The 24,869-nt window shown below is 42.9% G+C and overlaps 1 protein-coding gene across 2 annotated transcripts in view; it reads right to left on the bottom strand.

Moving 5' to 3' along the window:
* OVCH1 (ovochymase 1) overlaps positions 1-24,869 on the bottom strand; it is a 1,177,845-nt gene that overhangs the window by 565,027 nt on the left and 587,949 nt on the right. For both annotated transcript variants that reach the window (XM_069228188.1, XM_069228187.1), the window contains exon 18: positions 5,558-5,753. In XM_069228188.1, the coding sequence (XP_069084289.1) occupies positions 5,558-5,753 (196 nt within the window). The remainder of the gene's footprint in view (positions 1-5,557; positions 5,754-24,869) is intronic.

Here is a 24,869-nt window from a genome sequence, read left to right on the forward strand (position 1 = left end):
AATTTACCGAGCAAAGGCACAGAGCGCGGCGGTCTATGGGGCAGAAATTTGGGGGTCCTCGAACACTGGCAAGCTAGCAGTGGGGGAAAACAACTTTGTAAGGTCAACCTTGGCCTGTCCTCGCAGTACCCCACTGCTGCCAATGTTCTGGGACCTTGGCCTTCCACGCATCTCAGATGTAATTGCCCTACGACCATTGCTTTTCTGGGTCCGTGTATGGACCACCCCTGAGCTATCCACATACAAGGAGTCTATTCAAGACATTCTAGATAGACCAAATGTACTTACCATTTCCTGGTTTAACCACATCTCAAAATGGTTTCATAGATTGGGTCTTAGTGAGTTTTGGAGTCATCCAGAAAGTATAAGGAAGGATCAGAAGAATCATCTGAAAACTGTTTACTGGATACATGTCAGGGAAAAATACCTGCTGTGCTCAACACACGGCAGATTGACGCCACAATTCTTTAATTTTAAATGGTATCCATATCTGGAACCATTTATGGATACAATTCTTGATCCATTAAGTAAGAGTCTATATATTCAGTTTAGATATGGTTGTCTGCCTCCTAAATCCTATGGCAGTACGGGGAGTGCGACCCCAAGTCCTGATACTTGCCCGAGTTGCAATCAAATTTCAGAATCTATTGTACATTTTATGTTTATATGCCCTGCTTATTTGATTGCGCGACTGAAGTGGTTACGATCTGTGTGCAGTAATATGGGGGTAAGACATTGTATTGTTGCCTTAAGGATCATGATGAGGGAAACTTCTCTCCCTCTATCTTGTGCGGTTAGCAAGTATATTGTAGCTGCTTGGCATATACGTACTAAATTTTTGGGGAAATAATGATGATGAGGACCAAATGTTTAAAAAAAAAAAAAAGTGTTTTAGTTGCTACATTTTAACTACACACCTAGACTGAAATAAAACCCCATGTTTAATTTAAATGTTAGGTATTAGGGGGTTAGGTGCTTTTTCTAAGGAAAATAATTTTATGTGTTTTAAGGCTGAAATATATGTTTTTATCTTATTCTTATCCTTTTTAACCTAATTTCTATTTCCTTTTTCATTTAATTGTTGGTTGTTTTGCTTTTATGGTTGAAAGTAACCGAATAAAGCTATGTGTTGATGATGATGATGATATCTCCCTCCCCTTTCCACTTCAAAAACGAATTTGATAGTTTGTACCTGCAATTGCTTTTGCAGACCACTGATGCGCTGACAACCCCCGATTTGGAGTGGTAACATATGTAAAAGGGAATAAGTCCCAATTGCACTCTTTCCCCTTTGGAGAGCACCCTTTTACCTTTACAAATCATATTGGCAGCACTGGGGATGAGGGGGTCAAAACCGAAAACCTTTTGAGTTTTTTTTAATCCAGCACTGGTTTCTTTAAGAAACTGGGATTGCTTGGTTTTAAATGTCGTCAGATTGCAGGCTGCTGTCCCTTGCAAGCCACCATCCTGGTGATTACAATCACAGAGGGTCACAAATTGTTAGGCAGCTCCTTCTGCTGCCCCCTACGATTCAGTATGTTGTGAACTGACCAAACAAGATAGGTTGGTTTGTGAAATACTATTCCATTCACAAAAAACGTGTGTAATTTGCAATCACTTTTTGCAAATGAAATACATCTGGACCCTATCTTCCATAATGAGATCGCTACTGTTACACCTGGCATCCTTAGGGTGGTCTTACCACACATTTTGCCATTCACCTCCTGTTTCTCTCTGTACCTTCTTGTTTGCGTTAGGACTGAGCACTTTACCACTATGTGCTTCTCCCCTAAACATGGTAACATTGGTGTATCCCCAACTGGCATATTCAATTTACTTGTAAGCCCCTTGTAAAGTGGTATACCATATACCCAGGGCATATAAATAAATGCTACTAGTGGGCCTACAGCATTGATTGTGCCACCTACTTCAGTAGCCCTGTAAACATGTCTCAGGCCTGCCACTGCAGTCTGTGTGTGCAGTTTCACTGCCACTTTGACTTGGCATTTAAAACCTCCTGCCAAGCCTTAAACTCCCCTTTCATTACCTGAAATGTACCCCTAAGGTAGGCCCTAAGTAGCCCGGAGGGTGTAATGTTAGTAAAAGGCTGGACGTTTCCTTTTAAGTTTTACATGTCCTTGTAATGAAAAACTCCCTAAGTCGTTTTTCATTACTGTGAGGCCCACTCCGCTCAGTCTAGCACTGGGAATTCCTTAATATGCTCTTAAGTTGTAATTCTTGATCAGAAAGGAGTAGCTGCATCATGTTTCATATAATTGGAATGGTAATGATAAACCCTCTTAAAGGTGAAGTCTGATTTATTATTACTATTTTAGAGATGCCACTTTTAGAAAGTAGGCATTTCTCTGCTCACTGCCCTGTGTGCCTGGCAGCTTATCTCCAACACACATCAGGACTGGGCTGGTTGACAGCTACATTTGTGCAATCCCTCCGGACAGCCACAAGACACTCAACTACATCTGCATTCATCTGCACACTGATGGATTTTCCTGGGCAGGCATGATGGGAAGGGCTTACACTTTCACTTCAAAGGATAGTGGCCTGCGCCCCACACAAAGGGCTGATTACGCCCCCTACTGATACACTGGTGCCAGTGATGGGATGAAAGGGGTACCTGTGCACCTCAAGGAGCTGCTTTAAAGTCACCCCCACTTCAAAGGAACTTTTGAGTACAAATACTGGGGCTCTGACCTGCTGAAATCGTATCACTAAAGGGCTGAGTAAAGACTGCTGTGCTTTAAGGATTGACTTACCAAGGAACTGCTTCTCTGCATTGCTGAGCTGCCCTGCTGCCTGCTGATATCTGCTCTGGTAAGCACAAGGACTCCTCTTTCTGGCCCGGAGGGTCTCCCAGGGCTTGTTGGCTTACCCCTGTTCTTCTGCAGTCTCAGGGACATCAGAGACTGCTTGCAACTTTTCTGGTGCTGCTGGACTCTGCCAGCAGTGAGTTCTAGCTGTACCTGAGGTGCCCCTCTCCACTCCTGGGCCTCAGAAGTGGGTGCTGTTAAAAAAAAAACAAAAAAAAAAAAAAAAAAAACACCACATCGCCACCAATGTGTGTAAAACTTTGCTGCATTGCCCTTCGCCGCCGAGGCTGCTCGCCGACATCAGATCCATTGCCTGTGCAGCCAGATGACGCTCTGCACATCCCGTTCAATTCAACAGAGTTTGACACGGGACCCAACTGAGGATCTCAAGTGATGCATCGGACCCTCAACATTGGCATTGTGCTCCATGTAAGACATTTTCAGCAGACTGTTGGTTCTGTAGCCGGCCTACCCTCCATTGCAGCTGGCCTGAACTTCGGATTTGCTCCTGTCTCTTGTGAACTCAAGTAACCTTTTGACCTCTAGTGACTTTCAAGCACATTTTGGATTCAATCTTTAGAAAGAGAGAATATTTATCGGAGTAAAATAAGACCAAAATGACAAAGTTCCAATCAGTAGAAGTCGAGATAAGAGGTTTTAAACTGATGTGAAGTCTGTGCTGGTGTGTGTGCTGGTGTGTGTGTGCGCGTGTTGCACAAATACTTTACACACTGCCTATGTTAAGCCTTTCTGCTCTGTGCCAAGCTACCAGGGGAGGAGTACAGGTTAATTTAGGCTGTTTAACAGACTTATTCGGACTACGATTGTGGTCCCTACCTAGTCAGGGTGCATACCTCTGCCACCTAGAGACCTACTTTCTAACATGCCAATTGTGTTTGAGCCTTGCTTGCAGTTCTACTTAGTGTATGTACCTGTTAAAAACTGCATGAGGCATAATAAAATTTAAGCTGTTTAGACAGCAGCCTAGTAATAGTAAAGCTCCTCTGCTGTGAGCATGGCTACTGGGCACATTATGCATACTGTCTAGTATTTAGCCTGCCACTAGATAAATAATTAAATGTATTCTCAAATTACTTGCAAGGCCACTGCCAATCCAGTACCTCATTTCAGCTTTGCAGTCAGCTGTCAGGTACATATTGAAATGTCTGCTACTTGCCAGGCCACTGGTCACATAATTTTTACTATTTAGCCAACAGTCATACATTATTTGGTTTATTTGCATAGTTGCTGCTGGCCTAATTGTACAGGTCTGCTGTTTTGCCAGCAGCTAGTAAATGAGTGCAGATTTTGGTTTGCTTGAATGCTGGTCAAATAGTACAAAACTCCTGCTATTTAGTTAGTGGCCAAATAAGTGAACTTTCCATGTTATTTGCATGGCCGCTAGCCAAACAGTGCAGAATCTCTTTGTTTAGCAAGTGGCAGGGTAAATAGGGACTTTTTTTCTGCGATATGCATAACTGCCGGCCAAATCGTGCAGAACCTAGTAATTTATTTTGCCCACAATTTGGGTGCCCAGTTAGGTGATTTATATTCATATTTTTTTTAATTGTTGTTATAGAGTCTAAGGGGGTCATTCCTACATTGGCGGGCGGCTGTCGCCGCCCACCAAGCAGGAACCGCCACTTGGCCGCTCCGCGGTCAAAAGACCGCGGAGGCCATTCTTGCTTTCCCGCTGGGCCAGCGGGAAAGGCCCTGCAACCCAGAAGCCGGCTCCGAAGCAGACAGTGAAAATCATGCTGGGGCCCTGTTAGGGGGCCCCTGCACTGCCCATGCCAGTGGCATGGGCAGTGCAGGGGCCCCCAGGGGCCCCACGACACCCGTTCCCGCCATCCTGTTCCTGGCAGTAAAAACCGCCAGGAACAGGATAGCGGGAAGGGGGTCGGAATCTCCAGCAGCGCCGCCATGGAGATTCAGCCCAGACAGGGGAAATCCGGCGGTAAACCGCCGGATCCCCTTTTCTGACCGCGGCTTTACCGCCGCGGTCAGAATGGGCAGGGAAGCACCGCCAGCCTGTTGGCGGTGCTTCCATCATTTTAGCCCTGGCGGTCGCCGACCGCCAGGGTTAGAATGACCCCCTAAGTGTCCTTGAAGTATTATAGCTAGCTGCCAAAAACTAAATACTTGGTTAGGAAGCAATTTATTCTTGTCTTCACAAATAAAATCCATAAAACTGAAGGTTTGCCATTTGAAACAAAGAAAAAACACCAATAAAACATCCAGCGACTTTTTTTAAATTGAACATTTTTATTGCGTTTCTTTATTTCAAGCATATGGCGGCCATGATTATGAGACAGCAGGTTTGCTCCCCCCCCTTTCTACTTTCTATTTTTGAGGAACATGCGTGCAATAAAAATTAAAAAAAATAAAATAAACAAATACAAGAAAATTAAGCATTGCAGCCAACTTGCCAAGATCAGACCTATTAACTTTGCCAATGATTGTTTTTATTAGCCATTACTTTGGGTCATTTTACAAAGCACGGATGGCTGAGGTCACAGGCAGAAAGCCCAATTGTTTCCAAAAGATACTACACTACCATTGGGTTAGCTCTGAGGAGTTCTTGCAGTAACCCATGTACATTTTTTAGTTTCTGGATCATTGAAGACCACACCAGATTTGTATGTCACATCTACAGTAGTGGGCAGTGCAATGCATTTGGAAACTTAGGATCATTGAGTTTCAGTACTGAAATAATACTCTCCACTCACCTTCAGCTTGGCTCCCCCATCCAGTCACTACGCACACCGTTGAGGGTGCGACAACCCTGTTTTTGCTGGGTAGACAGATCTCTCGAACATAGTCATTGTACACCAAAGAATCATTGAGTCGTATCAGTGCAATGTCATAATCAAATGTTCTCTCATTAAAGTCTTCATGAACGAAATATGCAAGCACATTCCTCACCTGCAGAAAGAGAAAGTTCACACCATGATTAGAAGGCCTTTATAATTCACCTTAGTTTCCCATTCAGATTTTGCTAAAAAAAAACACGCATTTTGAAACCCAAGTGGTGAAGCATATCATGATGTGTGACAAGTCATGACTTTGTGAAGAAGGATTAAAGGATCAGAGCCGGACTGGTCGTGTCACTGAACATTTCCTCAGGAGGCTGGTGTTGGTCTGCCTGCCCTTGGGGTTCTTCACGCAACACCTAGAGTGCCGCCCACATTGCCAGGTGTGGGACTGCAGCTGAGCCGCCAAATCCTTAGCACTGGTAGTGGACCTTGCCCAAGCTGTACCCTCTTACTTCCTGTGCTCGTAGGCCTGCTGCAGCTCTCCTATACAGGGCGAGGTCCTTCTCAGCACCAGATTTCAATGAGACACGGATCGTGGGGCTGAGACTGTGTGCAGTGATGTGGATCACAGAATGTCAGTGAATCAAAACTACCTACAAGTATATTGTTGAAAGCAGTGTGACCATCATAGTGTCAGTGGCTAACATCAGCTCCTCTTCCAGCACTTCAGGCCAGCCAAAAACTTTATGGCATTATGCCACCTAGATGCATGTGCACTGGACTTCAACCATCAGGCGCCACTCTAACCGCCCCTGCAATCATCTAACCGCCCCTTCAAGCGCTACCAGTTCCCTCTAAACAGCAGATGTGTAGTAATTCTTCTGCTGTCAGCACAATGTTAAAACCAATTGACATTGGCAAAGCTCAGAGGTGGGGGAAGTGTTGGGAAGAAAGAAAAGGTGAGGAAGTGGAGAGGATTGGAATAGGAGAGAGCCCCACAGCGAGCTGTAACAGTCCTCCTTATGGGGCACAGAAAAAAGCAACGTGACTTGTGGTGGGAAAAGAGGGGGTGGGGAGAAACGCTCAAGCATATTAAAAAAATAAAAACTGAAAGCAGAGAGCTGGACATTGGGATGGGAAGACCATAAAACGTTTTTGGTGCAAAGCAGAGTCCTAACTGAGAAGTAAAAGCAAAAGGAAAACCAAAAATAAAAGTAATTTCTCAACGTCAGCAGTGGAAGGACAACCCTGCCAATTAAACGTGAGACTCAAGAATTGTTCCAGGTGCGGGACAAAAAAAATTAAAAATTAAAATAAAAAAAATAAAAAGGGAGGAAAGACATCTAATCATCAGAATGTGTTTTTCATACTTTGAAACTAATTTGCATCATCAGGAAAAGGTTGATCGAACAGCAGTAAGTATAAAAGTATATTTGCATACTAGAAGAAAAGAAAGGAATTTTAGTGTGATGGATCTCGTTTTCTTTTTTTCTTTTTTCTTTTTTAAATTTCTGGTATCAAGGCATTTACCATTTGTAGCACAGAGGTTTCAGATACAATTAGAATTAAAATGGGTAGCTGAATATGGCATTGATATCGTTTGATTCAGTGATTGGCAGACATAACAAAAAGGACTTCTTTAATGGGGACTAAGTGTCAGGCCACGAGAGCAGTTGATTCACATTCATTCTTTGAATAATGGAGTCATGAACCACTTTTATCTGTAACAGATCTGCAGCACACAAGGGCACAAACTTGTATACACATAATTTGAAAACCACAACTTCTAAGTGGCCATTATCTGACAACTTCTCAGATTTCTTTATTAATTCATTTAGTTTTAAAACTATAATTATATCTACAGTTAGTTTGTCAGCAACGAATCAAACTCCATTTCCATACAAAATAATCCAAACAGCATCGGTCACCTTTCTATGGCACAGACGCACAGCTTCTCATAAAACTTCAATCTCCGAGAATCATTGCAAGAAGGAGCTGTGTCTCAGTGCTCTCCGAGTAGAACTGTCAGAGGAAGTGCATCTGTGCCATGGGAAGGAGCGAGACACTGTCTAGAGTGTTTCTTAGCTCTGTGACTGTTCTCTAAGACAAATACAAATAATACCTGGATCATTCCTCGGGCACAGACAGCGCTAAGAATATTTCATAAGCGTTAATTAGTTCCTTGCCAGGGCGCAGGCACAGCTCTTTCCTCTCACAATACGAAGTGAGAAAGGAGTTGTCTGTGCCCTGACGAGGAACCAGACTGACTGGAGTTCTTTTGGCTTTATACACATTTTTGTGGGATAAACCAGTGAAACCCATGGGAGCTCACATAATGCTACATATTGCGCAACAGTATACACAATTCCTAATTAAGCAAGGGGTTGTGTAGCTTGCCCAATAAATTTCCAAAGAAACCAATTGTTGAAATACCAGTATATTAAAAACAAGTGGGAGAAAAAGGAATGGGCAGTTAGGTTTTCACTTGTAGCATTTTGCACTCAAGGATGATCTAAAAAAAAGATATATCATTACATGCATTAGACTTTCCCAGCCAGAAACCTGGAGTGTTTGTAGTTTGCTCAAATGCACATCATGTGACCATCAGAAGGAAATGTACAGAGTCAGAGTGATGACTTCTTCCTATCCTGTGCATCAGGCCCACCCATAAATACGTGGGGAGGCGTCTTTGTCATAAGTGTGGAAGTTTGGAGCACTGGACGTTTGCTGTTTAAGCTCTGGAGATTTCAGTTGAAGAAAACAGAAGGCATTTTTTTCCCATAATTTTACATTTGCAAGCCAATCTGAGTAATCAAACATGTTGAAATTCATGCATGTCTGGTCTTACACATTTTCCAGAGTGTCTAGTTTTCAGAAATGACTGAAATGGGTAGGTTTCCATGGTGCCAGACGACCCCAGGCTTTAGTACTATAGTCATTGTTGGACGCTCCACTATCAAAAACCTGCCTCATATCTATATGTAAGATATTGGATTTGTTGAAAGGAGTGAGAGCCCACTTTAAAGAATAATCAGTCTGTCAGGGTGAACCACAAACGTCACTAACTAAATATTTGCTTAACCTTCTGGTAGCTTCGTACACAAGCAGTCAGGCGACCTCGAGGCAATGTGTAAAGTAACTATGCAGCACACAAACAGCAATAAAGTGAACACAACACACGAAAAATCCCAAACCAAATCTGAAAAATTGATTATATTAAATATAATGGCACCAAAATTACAAAAATACAAGAAGTAGCTGCAGTGGGTCAAATTCAAAAGTTCAAGAGCGCAGCTCGGATACAAGGACCAAGTTTGCCCTTGTGAAGTTAAACTTCCGACTTAGAAACTTTTCTAGAGAAAAAGTGGTCATCAACAAGAAGTTAGCTGGGGAAGCTGAAAGCTGGATCTGAAGTAGGACTAGATAACAGCAGGTGATGGAAGTGCAGGGTCCCAGAATGGTTGTGGGGAAGGCTGGAAAGCTTTGAGCAGATGAAGTCTGAAGTCTGTGTCCAGGAAGGCCTTGACCTAGACAGGTTGCTGCTAAGATTCAGTTTTGATGTAGCGTTCTATGTTTGGACTAAGAAATTGTTCTAAAAGTCAGATCTCCTTCAGCAGGGAAAATCAGCAGGTTGATTCCAAAGAGTTTGAAGGCTTCAGCTCAGCTGCAGTCCCTGTATCACTATGCCTCTGGAGAAAACATTGGCAACAACTTTTCATCCCAGTTTTTGCAGTGTGGGCAGGAGAAGTATACTAACATGCCAAGGGTCCCAATACTTGTTGGACATTACTTGGGAATTAGGGCTCACTCCAACAGAGGCCAGAAGCATTGTTCAGGTCACATCGAGTGGGAACTGGTCAGTTGAGCAGCTGTAGAGAAAGGGGGCTCTGGACATTTGTGCCCCTGTATCTTAGATAGAAGGTTAAACTGTCCTTTGGAGTCACGTCTGGGGTCTTGGATTCAAGGCAAGCAAGTTATAATGATCAAAATACTTACCTGTGGTCACGTAACTCTTTGTGGGTTCTTTGACTACACACTGCTTTCCATAACAGCCTGTTTACACTACTACAAATCAACGAGGGTGCTGCTGGCCACCATCTTGGATTTGCACATATAAGTGTTTCCCCTGAATTGAAGTATCTACTTCAGGTTCGTTTTCACAACTGGTTTAGCTGCAAGAATGAGCAAATCTCGTTCTAATGTATGATATACCATGTCTTAATGTTTTTCTTTATTCATGTATTTACTTTCCCAGTCCAAGACAGGAGACACCTATTTTGAAACTGGTCATATCCTGTTCTTCACTATGTAAAGAGCTCCATTACTGGAGCAGGTGCATCACAATTGTTTCTAAAACGTTGGTCGCTCATTGGACTTCGTGGACTTTGCTTTCTTGTTAGTTCCAGTTGTTATTCTCCTTCCCTCGTGTCCTGCTGCGTCCTGGGCAAGGTTTTTTTCCGGGTCTCTTGTTTTGTTCACCTTCCTACTGAATTACTTTCGGGAGCATTGCTGGACTTTGTTACATTCTGGAGTCTACCACTGCCTCTTGCGATAATAGGTCTATTCATTGAACCAAGATCCATTCAAGTAACACCTAGATGACTAGCACTTGCTAGGTAGTGACACCCACGCCTTCAGTGAACGTATCCGGGTCAAGAAGTGCTTCCAATTAACGAACTGGTAGCAGCAGTTAACTTGCTGCAAGTACAAAATCTGACTGCAAAAAACCTGTCGCTTAGTGTTAGACCTGGCATCCTTGGCATGGTCTCCCCTGTCTTTTTGCCTATGCCTCCTGTATTTTTAATTTTGTGCTGAATTCGTTTTTGCCGTTTATGGTACTTTGGGCACTTTATCGCTGCTGATCAGTGCTAAAGTGCAAGTGCTCCCTGTGTAAATTGTCATTATGCTTGGTTAACCATGATTGGCCTATTTTATTTACTAGTAATTCCATAGAAGGGTGCACCATGTGTGCCCAGGGCCTTTAAATCAAATGCTACTAGTGGGCATGAAGCAATGATTGTGCCACCCACATGAGTAGCCCTGTAAATATGTCTTAGACCTGTCATTGCAGTGTGTGCAGTTTTAAACTGCAATGTCGACCTAGCAAGTGCACCCACTTAACAGACCCATACAACCCCTTTTATTAGATGTAAGGCACCCCTAAGGTAGGCCCAAGGTAGCCCCGTGGGCAGAGTGCAGTGTATTAGAAAGGTAGGACATGGACTGGTGTGTTTTACATGTCCTGATAGTGAAATATTGCCAAATTCGTTTTTCACTAATACAAGGCCTATCCCTCTGATAGTTTAACATGAAGATTACCTTGAAATAACTTGTAAGTGTAATTTCCCGTTGGGAGCAGATAGAGATTTGGAGTTAGTGGTCTCTGAACTCAATGTAAAGATGCATATTTTAGTTAAGTTGATTTTTAAATTGTTAGTTTGAAAATGCCACTTTTAGAAAGTGGGCATTTTCTTGCTTAACTACTCCGTTCTTCTGCTTGGCTGTGAAATACACGTCTGAGTTGGGATGACTGTTGGGCTGTTGGTGAATTTACACTAGACGGTCACACAAAGGGAACTGAGGTGTGCACCACATACCCTTTTTGGGGTTCCTGGGCTAAAGTGGCAGGAAGAGCTGACACTTGCAAGATGCAGTCTCCATCCCCTTAGAGTGTGTGGGACTCGGTCTTGTGCACTACAAAGGGTTTCCTTTGAAGTTTGCCTACTTCAAAGGCAGAAATGAGTATAAGTATTGGACTGCAGACCCCACAACTTTAGAACACTTCTGGATCAAGTGGAGATTCTGCCAAGGGGAAGAGTTGTGAGGAGAAGAACTGCCCTTTTGCTGTGTGTGCTTTTCTGGATTGGCCTGCAGTTGCTGCTTCTGATTTGGAGAGGACAAAGACTAGACTTTGCCGTATTTCCAGCTTATGAAGTTTCTCCAAGGGCTTGGACTGAGCTTGCTTCCTGTTAAGAAGTCTCAGGGACATCACAATCTTCACCTGCCAGCACCTGGATTTTTGTTGCGGAGGACCCTGACTCACATGGTGGTGCCCACTCCATTTCCTAGGCCCTTGGGAGCGAAAGCACCTGTGACCCTGTGGTGTGACTGACCAGAGAGGTCGCCCCATGGCGTCTTGACCCGCCAGATTCATCAACCCCATCGGATTGTGAAAACTGTTTAAAAAAAAAAACACTTTGCTACCAACGCCGCATCACTTTCTCTGCCACTGTAAGGAACAGACGCCTTACAGTAAGAGACAGGCACCGCGCCTCCCCAGTATCAGTAAGGAACAGATGCCGCACTGGCTCCAGCTACACTGCGGCTCCCCAGTATCAGTAAGGAACAGATGCTGCACTGGCTCCAGCTACGCCTCACCTCAGATTACGTGCTTGCCCTATTTGTTTAATCATTTTCAAAGGTACTGTACCTGGGGTCCATGCGACCAGCGCAGCACTCCCTCTCGAGTTGTGTCGGACTGGTGGGAACAACTCAGTCAATGACGTTGTGATGCCCCATTTGGAGCTATTGTGTTTGTTTCTAAGCGCTTTACTGGATTTAATTTTTAAAAATTCATATCTTTGCCAGCTATTGATGGATTTGTCATTTTGGTCTTGTTTAACCTAAATAATTATTGGCTATTTTTCTAAACTGGTGAGGTGTTCATTTGTAGTGTCTTCACTGTGTTTAGGTACAAATACTTAACACATTACCTCTTAGATAAGCCGGACAGCTTGTGCCAAGCTACAAAAGGGGTGAGCAGAGGTCATCTTAGGAGTGTGACTCCCTTACCCTAACTAGAGTGAGGGTCCCTGCTTGGACAGGGTGTAAACTGACTGCCAACTAGAGACACCATTCATAACACTTAGTCTCTGGCCAGTCTACCAAAGGCACAGCAGACCCTCCGCTGCTTGGCTTAACTTAACAGAAGTTTGATGGCAACCTTAGGAAGGTAAGGGCCTTCTTAGATACCTGCCAAGTACATTTCACCTTTAGGCTTCACATCTATGCTTTCAATAGATCGTAGTGGGTGTTTGTTGTTAGTAAACCCACTGGTAGTGCTCTGGCATGGGCTTTGTAACTAATTTCAAACTCCAGTTATCTCCTGGATAACTTCACAGCTTTCCTCACGGATCTCAAGAGATATTCCATCACCAAGATCACAAGTGTTAGCCTCAGGAACAAATTCCAGAAGTTTGCCAGGGATCGTTAGAACTTCATTCATATATTTCAAATCTTAATGCCTTGGCACAAGAAATAGACTGAGCTGACCACTCTTTCAGAAAGGGTTATAGTTGAAATAAAAGATGAATATGCAAAGGTCCATCGACCACAGTCCGTTCAAGAATTCGTACAATTAACCATAGCGATAGATAGCCAACTTGAGGAAAGGCATCTGGAGCCTCAGATACAATCCTCTGCAAGATCTGCCTATAACATCGTTTATAGTTACACAAAAGTCTTCCAAGCCAGACAGTGATCTGATGCATGTGGGAATCCCCAAAAGTCCTTTAAGTGAGGAAGAAAAGGCAAAAAGAAAACTGTGCTGATTTTGTGGTCAGTCGGGCCATTTGTTCAGCTCCTGTCCAGTTCACCCTGTCCACGCTCTTAGAAGTTGGGAAACTAACTTACCCCTTGTGTAGGGAATATAGGTGAGTGACAATAGGACACCCCTGTCCATTACTTTGAAATCATGCAGTTTTATTTTTCACCAGGGAAATTTTTGATTCGGCCTACACTTAACCTGGTACCAGCTCTCGGATTGCAGTGTTGCCAACATTTATATGAATAGTCAATGGGCCTCATATCACATTCCAGATGACAATAAAGACATACCTTTGGCTCTAGAAGCTGTGAATGGAACTTTAGTGGCCTATGACTTAGTAGTAGTGGCGACTGAGCCATTACCCCTCAAAATAGCAAATCTCTATAAAATCTTAACCTTCAATCTAATCTCTCCTCCCATTATCCTATTAATTTGAAAAGAAATTAGTCAGCCAGACAATCCTTACATCGACTGGTCAGTTAAAACTATTTTTAGGTTTTGAATATTGTATTTCCCATTGTACTGCTATAAAAAGAAAAAAATATCCTAAAGTCCATTTTGACAAATCTGTCCAGTTGGTTGCAGTGCTCAGTGAGATTCCAGATACTTCTCAAAAGCACTTTTTTTTTTTTTTTTGGAGAGTCAACAACTAGCCTACCTCCTCACTTTCCATTTGACGAAGTTATTGACAGCATGTCAGATGACTGTTTCATATGGTCAAATATTTTTCTCGTCTTCCTTGGAATGACAAGCCCTATGGCAGTATGTCAATTATAATCTAGCAAATGGACTGATCATTCTATCCAAATCTCCTGCAGGAAACATCTGTTTTTCGTGCCAAAAAACAACATCCAAAATACAACCCTATATTGATTGAGGTTTAAATAAGGTGACTGTTAAGGGCCACTATCCATTGCATCTCATTTTAGACATCCTAGAAACTGTCCAAGGTGCTAAAATCTTCATGAAACTAGACTTAAGAGGCGCCTAGCACTTAATTTGCATACATTCAGGAGATGAATGGAGGTCTGCATTCAGGTCACCTATTTCAACATTATCAATACAGGGCAAAGCTGTTTGGTTTATGTAACTCCCCTTCTGTATTTCAACAATATATAAATGCAATCATTTTTATCTGATCCTTCAGTCTATGGTTGAATACCTAGATGACATTCTCATGTTTTCTATAGACCCTACAGGACACTCCTATCATGTCAAACAGGTTTTACGGTGCCCAAAACAAAATACATTAGCCAAAACAAAAAACTGTTTCTCAAAAAGAAAATTGTCAAATAATTAGGTTATGGCCTATCTCATCTGAAGGGATTGCCATGAACTACTGAAAGGTTGAAGATATCCTTGATTGTTTCTTTCACTGAGTACAGAAAGGGCCAATGTTTTCTTGGTTTGACAAACTAATACAGCATATTCATTAAGGATTTCTCCAAAATTGTCTAACCCATTAACGATTTGCTAAAGAAAAACAAGGTTTTTTTTAACTGAAGAAAATATGTTACTCTTGTTTTTGAAAGCTTGAAGACTAAGTTTGGGCAAGCTTCCATTTTGCTTCAGCCTAATGCCTCCAAACATTTCATTGTGGAGTGAGATACCTCAGACTTACCTATGGGGCAGTTTTGATTCAAACTGGCAATGGATAAGAATAGCCCAATGCCTTCTTCTCAAAAAAACTTTTCTCCAGCAGAAAAACACATTCTGGACTAGAAAAGGAAAAAAAGGAACTCCTAGCAAATAATTCTGCTTGCATCAAGTGAAGACATTCCCTACTGGAGGCCCAACACAGAGACTGCTTGTAGTGATCACAGAAACCTTCAAGTTCTCCAACAGGCTGAAATCCAGAACAGCAGACAAGCCTGCTGTGCTTTCTTTTTTCAACAATTGGATTTCTTCCTCACTTGTACACCTACACCCATAAATGTAATTGCAGACTTTGTCCAGATGTTACACTGAATCTTAGTTTAAATCTGTGGTGAAAACTCATTACTCCACAGGGCTTCATCTCACCTAACATATTCTTATATTCAGTCAACTAAAAGTCCAAACAACTCAATCCATTCAAACCAAAACAAAAATATCCTTAACTAAAACATATGAATTGCCTAATTTGGTTAAAAAGCTATTACAACACATCAATCACAGGGAAAATAAATACATCTGTCATAATGCACTAATTTCTGAGCACAGAGATCAAGGGTTACTGAAGAGCACATCAGAAGAATGTTTTGGTGGCCTTCTGTTCATGAAAATGCCATAAGCTTCTTTAAGACCTGTTAAATCAGTGCTGAAGCAAATCTGAAACCAAGAAAAGCAGGATTACTTTTAACCCATGAGGTTCCTTTCAGGCCTTTGGGGATTATTTCCACTGAATTTATTGTGGCGTTACTCCCTTCTGAGAAATGTACCACAATCATGGTCACTGTAGATTATTTTTGTGGTTCATTTATTGGCTCTTCCTAAAGTATAAATGACCAACTTACTCAAAATGGCAGGGTTTTCTTTTTTTTTTTTTTTTTTTTTTTTTTTAAATCAACATGTTCCACCTTCATGGGTTGCCCTTTAAAATCATTTCTGACTGTGAATCTCAATAGGTTTCTAAAATTCTGGAAATCCATGTGTAAGAATAGATATCCAAAGTGTGTTAAACCTCTGGTTTCCACTCTCAAACTAATGGGCCAGAGATTTAATACAACTCTTGAAGAGGTTCTAAGATGTTATGTCACAGCCAATCAAAACAACTGGACATTTCTTGGCTGCAGCAGAGTTTGGTTATAATAATTGTATCCATACCTCCACTGGCAATCCTCCTTTGACCACCCCAGAGTTTCATCCTTGTAACTTCCCAAGTACTTTAGAAAGTGATAATTCTCTGGCCTGCAGTTCAACAGTCATTCAAAAGGCTAAAGGAAATCCAGAAAAAAAACTCAACATTTTGCAAAAAGTCCAAAGCCATTAAGAAGGTTCAAGCCAATCGGCAGATTACCTGCACCTTAAGGTTGAAGACAGTTTGGTTGTTGGACTTTTTTGCTTATGCAGGGTCACCCCCAATCTTCTGATCTCCTGCTTTTTCTGACCTGTTGCCTTTTGAACTCTGAGCACTTCACCACTGCTAACCAGTGCTAAAGTGCATATGCTCTCTGTGTAGATTATGTTGATCGGTTTATCCATGATTGGCATATTTGATTGGCTACTAACTCCCTAGTAAAGTGCACTAGAGGTGCCCAGGGCCTGTAAACCAAACACACCTAGTGGGCCTGCAGCACTGGTTGTGCCACCCACCTTAGTAACCTGTAATCATGTCTCAGACCTGCCACTGCAGTGTCTGAGTGTGCAGTTTTAACTGTAAATTCAAGTGTATCCACTTGCCAGGCCTAAACCTTCCATTTTCTTACATGTAAAGCACCCCTAAGGTAGGCCCTAGGTAGCCCCAAGGGCAGGGTGCAGTGTATGGTTAAGGTAGAACATATAGTACTGTGTTTTATATGTCCTGACAGTGAAATACTGCTACATTCGTTTTCACTGTTGCAAGGCCTCTCTCTCTCATAGGTTAACATGCGGCTACCTTTAAATATGATTAAAGTGTAGATTCCCTTTGGGAGCAGATGGACATGTGGAGTTTAGGGTCTCTGAACTCACAATTTAAAAATACATCTTTTAGTAAAGTTGATTTTAAGATTGTGCGTTTGGAAATAGCACTTTTAGAAAGTGGGCATTTTCTTGCTTATACCATTTTTGTGACTCTGCCTGTTTGTGGATTCCCTGTCTGTCAGTTTGACAGTTGGGCTGGTCGCACCTCACACTAGACAGTGACACAAACGGAGCTGGGGTGTAGCCTGCATATCCTGATGAGCCATCTGTGCTAGGAGGGAGGGGGGGAGTGGTCACTCACACCTGAAAGGACTGTGCCTGCCCTCACACTGGTGTGAGTCTGGGGCCTGGCCTAGCCAAAGCAGGATTTCACAATCAAGAGAGACTTTCCGTTGAAGTAAGCCTACTTCAAAGGGCAAAATGGGTATAAGAAGGGCACCCAAAACCACAGACTTTAGAACACTTCTGGAAACCAAGAGGAACCTCTGCCTGGAGAAGAGCTGAGGAAGAAAAGCTGCCCTGCCTGTGACTGCTTTGTGGAGCTATCCTGCAGTTCCTGCTTCTGCCTGTTCTAGAGGACAGAGACTGGACTTTGTGTTGCCTTCCTTCTTGGGAATATCTCCAAGGGCTTGATTTAGAGCTTGCCTCCTGTTGTTTGAAGTCTCAGGCACAGCAAAGACTTCTCTCTGCCAGCACCTGGAGCCTCTGGAGAGACTCCTACTCTGCCAAATGGTGTCCATCCAGTTCCTGGGACCCTGAGAAGAAAAGCAGGCAGCCCAAGAGAGTGAGAAATCCGTGCACAGACTGGCGTGTGGGGAAAAGATCGACAACTCTGATCTGCAGCTGAAAAATCAACACCGCCAGCTTCATGGCTGAAAATAGACACTCGCCTGCAACGCGACCGGAAGATCGATGCCTGCAGCTGGAGAAACAACGCACAGCATCTCTGACAGAGGCTGGTGAGATCACAACCCACGCTGCATGGTTTTCAGACCATCATGTGGCTGCATTTCTGATGCAAACACCTCTAAGCAGGTAAAAACGACGCAAGACCTGCCCGAACCCACGAGTGCTGACCGTATCGATGCATTGCTCTCCTGCGGAGAGAAGAAAAGACACGCTGACCCGACTAAAGGAGAAACAATGCAAGGTCTCACTCGTGGTGAAATCGAGACATCGCAAGCCCTTTTTGACACACACTCGCCCGTGCAGGGTTATTTTTTGACACACCCAAGGTACATTTTCACACTAACAGCGCTATTTTTTAGTGATAACTTGACTTGTGAATTTGTCATTTTGGTTTTGTTTTGTTTAGATAAATATTTTCTATTTTTCTAAACTGATGTTGTATCATTTTGTAGTGTTTTCATTCAGTTACTGTGTGCGTTGGTACAAATACTTTACACCTAGTACTCTGAAGTTAAGCCTACTGCTCGTGCCAATCTACCAAGAGGGTAAGCAGAGGTTAGCTGAGGGCGATTCTCTTTTACCGTGATTACAGTGGGGGTCCTTGCTTGGACCGGGGGTATCCTGACTGCCAAACAAAGACCCCATTTCTAACAGTTGTCTTTTCTGAAGTTACTCTGTTGACTAAGTTTTTTCCTAGATATTATGGGCCTTCCAAAATTTCAAGGATTGTAAATGCTGTTCATCTCAAATTCCCCTCCACCCCCTTACTAAAAAGTTAATCTTTCCTCAATTCCTTCTTTGACCGCATGTGGCATCCTGCAGCAGGCTGACTGCACTACTCCATTGCATCCTGGCTGGCCGCCATCTTAGATTCCCATGTGTAAGGGTAATCCAATGCATTTCCCCCCCTAAAACTAAAGTATTTACTTCAGTTTATTTTTCACAGCATGTTTACTTACAGGACATAACAATTCTTGTTGTTACGTATGGTTTACTCCAACCGGCAATGAGATGGCTTCAGCTCGACAGCAGTCCTGATCTTCCTACGCGTCTCTGGAGGAACACTTGGCAAAAGGGTCCTAGCTTTTGCAGTGTGGGCAAGAATACACTAACACGAGCAAGGCTCAAGTGCCTGAGGTGCACAACTTGGGTGTTAGGACTCACTCCAGCAGAGTCCAGGGCAAGTCCAGCGGGAACTGGCCAGGTGTAGAAAGAGGCACTTCTGGAAGTTTGTGTAGCTTAAACAGGTGGTCAACCAACTGATCTTTGGAGTCACATGAGTCCTGGGTTCAAGGCAAGCAGGTTAAGGATTGAATATCTCTGCATGTGTTTTTCTTTATTCATGTACTTACTTTCCTAATCCAGGAAGGCAGACACCTTTTTTGGAAATGTCATCCTCTTATGCACTATATAAGGAGTTCCATTGCTGATCCAGTTGTGTTGAAATTGTTCTGAATCATTGCTCACTCACTAGACTTAATGGACTCCGCTTTCTCATCAGTTCCAGTTTTTATTCTCCTTCCGTCTTCGGACCTGTAGCCTGCTTGGCAAGGTGTTCTTTGTTGTTTTTTTCCTACTTTTTTTTTTCCTTCCTGCTGAATAATTTTCGGGAGCATTGTTGGACGCCTTGTTACATTCTGCCATCGGGAATCTTTGGCGATAAGAGGTCTTTACTTCGAACCAAGACCACCATTCAGACCAGCACTTGACACGGGTCTAGTTTTCCTTCAGGTTCTTCAAAGAGCAGGGCAGTCACTTGATTCTTCACAAGTGTTCTGAGGAGAGGTCTGTTGGATCCATATTTATGTCAGTGCCAGCCTGTGGGTGAATGCCCACCCTCTAAAGTATATATATCCGGTAAGTGAAAATAATATATACTTTTTTTTTCACTTAATAAAACAAAAAGGTTAGGCGTTATAGTTCGGCTCATGATTTAAAAGTACAAAGACGTAGAAATTCAGCAGTTTTAGAGTTTTCAAGAAACTAACTCATGCCCCTAAATTAACTATTACTTGCCCCCTGCCATGCACAGTTTTTTCTTTAATTTGACTAATGTTTCACTTATATTTTTAATGACATTATGGAAGTTGTCATGAGTGCTGTAATATGTGGGGCAATTACCAGTGCATGGCAAGGGTGTGAGTTAGTTAAATAGGAGCACGAGTTGTAGTTACTTGAAATAAGTACCTGTTGAATTTCTATGTTTATCTTTAAAATGTCAGTCTAACTATAACATCCCTCTAACCTTTGGTTTTGTAAGTACATTTTCATGTTTTTTTAAATCTTATTTTCTAAGATTAACGACCCTGTAACCTTTGGATTATTTTCCAGTGAATTTCAATTTTTTTTTACGTAAAGTAATTACTATATGGTAATCCAACCACTGCTGCGCACGTCGAGGGGTGGCCGCAGGGCCAGTCTGTGAATGTGAGAGGGTGTCACTGGGTGTGAGTGGGTTTGACAGTGTCAGAGTGTGACAGTGGATGTCAGTTGGTGTGTCAGTGTGAGTAGGTATGAGAGGGAATCTCTGAATGGGAGTGGCTGCATGAGTGTGAGTGTCTGTCTGTATGGGTGTGTTAGTAGCTGTGGGAGTCTTTCGCCAGCAAAGGAACCTCACCTGCCCTTTCATCCAACAAGAGTCCACAGTTTTGCACAAAACACCTACCCAAGTGAGTTCTTTCCGACTCCTTGGGTAATTGTTCAGCGTGTATTCCACACTACAGTTCTGTAGTGGACCACTAGGAAATGTCTCCAGTGACTGTGTGCATTTGGCAATGTGATTGTGACTCGTGCGCCTTTCTCCAAAACTCTGTCATATCCTCCTATGGAGAGTCCAATGATACTACAAATATGTAAATTTTCATTAAACCAGGGTTCTTCCTCTATATAATGTGACCACTTATTGGTTTTGTTGATATTTCCACAGATTATTTCAAATTGGGGTAGAGGGCCATGTGGCCCCCAGCCAATTTTGGTGCCAGGTATCCCCCATCCCCTAGGGCCCGGCCTGAATACGTATCATATATTTGAGGAGGGGGGGTGCGTGCACAGCCCCATTCCTGGGCCGATTTTGGCCCCAGGGAACCCATCACCTTGTGCCTGGCCTTAAAATATATTTTTTTGGGGACGGGGGTGGGAGGTCCCCAGAGACATTATTGGCTCCATGAGGAGAGCCAAACACCCCTCCTCTAACATTTAAACAGCCCCAGGGAGATGGTGGTCCCCTGGGCTCTGCAACAGACCCCCAATTTTATTTTAGTTTAGCCCCAGGTGGGTGGCAGTCCCCAGGACTGTTGGGGGGGGCGGCATGTACCCCCACATATAATCGAATATTAGCCCAGGGATGTCTGCAGGACATTTCCCCCCCCCCCCCACTATAATCAAGAATCAAGCAATTTTGCCCAGGGACGTGGGTGGGCTGTGTGGCCCCAGCATACTATTTAATATAAGTACCAGGGAGGTGTCGATCCCCGGGGAATAAATAAGCTGTGGGGGTTGGGGCGAGGGTGGGGGGGGGGGGGGGGGGGGATGTGCCTTTTTTTTTTTTGAAAAACCCTATAAGAATTAACATGGGAAAAACACGTTTAGGGACCCTCCCTTTTTGCTCAACCTCCTGCTTGATGGAGCACCCTGAAACCTTCAAGACTGCAGCTGATGTGAGCATCTTATTTTTCTGGGAAAATGTTGTGAAGCTTCATTACCTGGCACCAAAGATACAGCCAAGTGAAAAAAAATGCTTTTTCAATAGAAACATTGTTTTAACTATAACTACCTAGTGGTAACCACCACTAGGTAATACATACATATAGAATATAGATGTATATAGAGCAAGACCCCATATTGGCACTGTTTGACGAATCTTCACAAAATTATCAAAAAAAGTGCCCTCTTGAATTTTGTTGCACATGGAAAGATTGAGGTGATCCATTGGGGAGAAAAAAAAGGGGGTTAAAAAGGGCATTTCCTATATTAGGTTTCATGGTCTGTAGACATGCCTTGATAAGCCTTCTTTTAATTAGTAAAAATCTGTTCAGTAGTTCAGGAGAAATGAAAGGAAATCCAAACAAAATTTTATATTATATATATATATATATATATATATATATATATATATATATATATATATATATATATATATATATATGGTTGTGATGAATACTGACTATCTCGTGCATGGATCTGATTGGCTGCAAACACTTCAACCAGGAAGTGTTGGCTGCCTTTTTAAGACTGCTTGAGCCAAGTCTAAAAAAAAAAAAACAGGGCAGGGTACTATTGCAACACTGGGCTAGAACAACGAATATCGAATATTCACAAATTTCACTTGATTAAAAAAAAAGAAAAAAAAAAACACACAACACATGCACGGTCTCCCACAATTTCTTTTTATTTAGCCACTGAGGTCCTGGACACATTCATAAAATATAGATGGGGCTCAGAAGACCCCCTCCTACTGCTTATCAAAGCCCTGGGAACCACAATCTCCCTGGGCAAGATTATAATAATATATGGGGCGCCCACGTCCTAGGGACCACCACCTCTCTGGGGCAATCTAATTCTATTTTATGCAGGGGGCCTGTGCAACCTCCCTCCATACCCCACCTGCACACACCCTAGGGATCACTGTCTCCCCTTGGCAAATCCACATACATCTATGCAGAGGGTGTGTCCACCCCACGCTTCAGGGACCACCACCATACCAGGCAATGAACTATTATGGATGTGGGGGGGGTCCACTTCACCCCGCGGGCCTAGGTACTGCCAACTCACCAGGGCAAACAATATAATGTATGAGGGGCCACGCGGCCCCCCTCCACACCCTGAGATGACCACCACCTCCAGGGCTCAAATAACTTAAAGGAGGGGGGCCATCGGCCCCGGGGGATCACCACCTCCAAGGACAGGCTTCTGTACCTTCTGAGGTGCTCACACTTGGGAGGTAGCAGTTTGCTTTTGTTTTGCTGGAGCTGACAGCTCCCGCCAAGCAAAAGCAAACATAACTCAGTTTTCAGCAAGCTGGTGCTATCAAACAGCTCCTGCTTGCTGAAGCCAGATTTTTCATCTCTTTCCCTGCACACAAACATGCATGCAGGGAAAGATGAAAATATTGCTCCCGCAAGCAGGGAGCTGCTGTTTAAAGCAGCTCCCTGCCTGCAGAAGCAATGCTGGCTCCCGCAGGATGAGAGGAGCCAGCTAGAACCGCAGGGTCCTTGAGCATCCCCCAGCCCCCAACCCCACGGTCTTGTCATTATCTCTCTTTTCCATCCCATAATGGGACAATAACTTCACAGCATCACACTAGCAAGATGTTTGCATGAAATATTATAGTTGCCTTTTGATGCACAGCATAACAGTCACTTCTGGCCTAAAGGTAAAGCTCTTGGACGGTCATTCAAGTATGTGAAGGATTAACAATCCTGGTATCTCATGGTAATATGTCTGTTCATTTACTTGTTCCATCCCAAGGAATGTTTAACATTGGAAACACATTTATGTCTTTTTCATCATCACCATCTTTGGCTTGAATGTCAGATGTCTGGACACTGTGCACTAAGGAGTCGTTTGTGACCTAGTGGTTAAGGTCTTAGACCCTCACACAGAAGGTTGAAAGCTCCAGTCTGGATGTCAGTTGTAATTTTTCAGCTTTAAATTATTTCCAACTTCAGAAGCTTAAGGTACATGTAGAAAGGTGATTTCACTCGTTTTACTTGTCAAGCAATTGTTTTTGTCAGAACATTTTTCACTGAAAGTGGTGCAGGTTTGGGTGATTACAGGGGGTTGGCCGCAGGCCCTGCCCCCAACTCCCACTGTGCACAGCCAAAGCTGATGCATGACATGAGGTTGGGTGGTTATATGGGGTTGGCCACAGGACAGGCCCTGCGGCCATCCTCTGCTGCGCATGGCCAAAGGCCGTGTGTGGTTGGGTTGTTATAAAGGGTTGGCACAGGCCAGGCCCTCTGGCCAACACCTGCTGCATATGGTTGAAGGCCGTGCTTGTTGAGATTGGGTGGTTATAGGGGGGTTGGCTGAAAAGCCTGGCCATAGGCCAGGCACTGCAGCCAACCCCCAGCCACCACCAGCTGTGGTTGGATTCATGTTTAGTAATTAACACAAAACACATTAACACAAAATACCATAAAAGTTTGCTGAAAAAAAAAAAAGCTAAAGGTTACAGGGACATTATGGTTAGAAAAAAGGAATTAAAAAACAGAAATTCACTTAAAGCGAAGTTTATAGGGACGTTAGTTAAGCTCACATTTTAAGCGTAAAAAACATAGAAATTCAGCAGCTAAAGTTAGTTATTTCAAGTAAGTGTAACTCGTGCCCTAAGCAAACTATAACTCCGGCCTCGCCATGCACTGCTAATTACTCCAGATATTCCAGCATTTATGACATCTTTTATAACATCATTGATAACATCACTAACATTTACTGAAAATATATTAATAAACTGTGCATGGCGGGGGGGTACGAGTTATAGTTTCCTGCGGCACAAGTTAGTTACTTGAAATAACTAACAGGTGGATTTCTACGATTTTGTGCATTTAAAATGTGAGCCTAACTATAATGTCCCAGTAATCTTTTTTTTTTTTTTTAATATATAACATTATCGACCCCCCCAAACCCTAAAAATACCCTTTCCCACCCAAACACCCCTGACACTAAACCCTATAAACACTTGCCACCCAAATACCCTTACCTGACCCAAACCCTAAAAAAAAAACAAAAAAAAAAAACTACTGTAACCATTCTAAATCCTTACCCACCCCATAACCCTTAAAACGTGTGTGTGTATATATATATATATATATACACATACATACATATACATACATACATATACACACACACACACACACCCACACACAATGCAATGACTTTACCACATATATGCCTTTAGCATGCTTGGCTTTAGAACGGAAATGTAGGTATGTATCAGGTAAGTGAATATATCTCTCATGGTAAAGGCATATATGTGGTAACGGCATTGCATACTAATGACTGAGTCGTAAACTTTGTTTCCCTGTTAATGCACAAAGGAAACTGGAGAAGATTCAATGTTGAAGGGGCAAAAAAAGTAAACAATCAACGAGTTCTCCCGATCAGCTAATCAGGGTGAAGGAGACCTGGCTTGCACCATTTGATTCTTTAGGAATTCCAAAATTAAACAAGACAGTTTATAAACTTTCTTTCTAGCCCGGAGTTTAATATTTGTCGTTAAAGGTA

This window comes from Pleurodeles waltl, chromosome 4_1 (genome assembly GCF_031143425.1).
Source record: "Pleurodeles waltl isolate 20211129_DDA chromosome 4_1, aPleWal1.hap1.20221129, whole genome shotgun sequence".
NCBI classification, from domain to species: Eukaryota; Metazoa; Chordata; class Amphibia; order Caudata; family Salamandridae; genus Pleurodeles; species Pleurodeles waltl.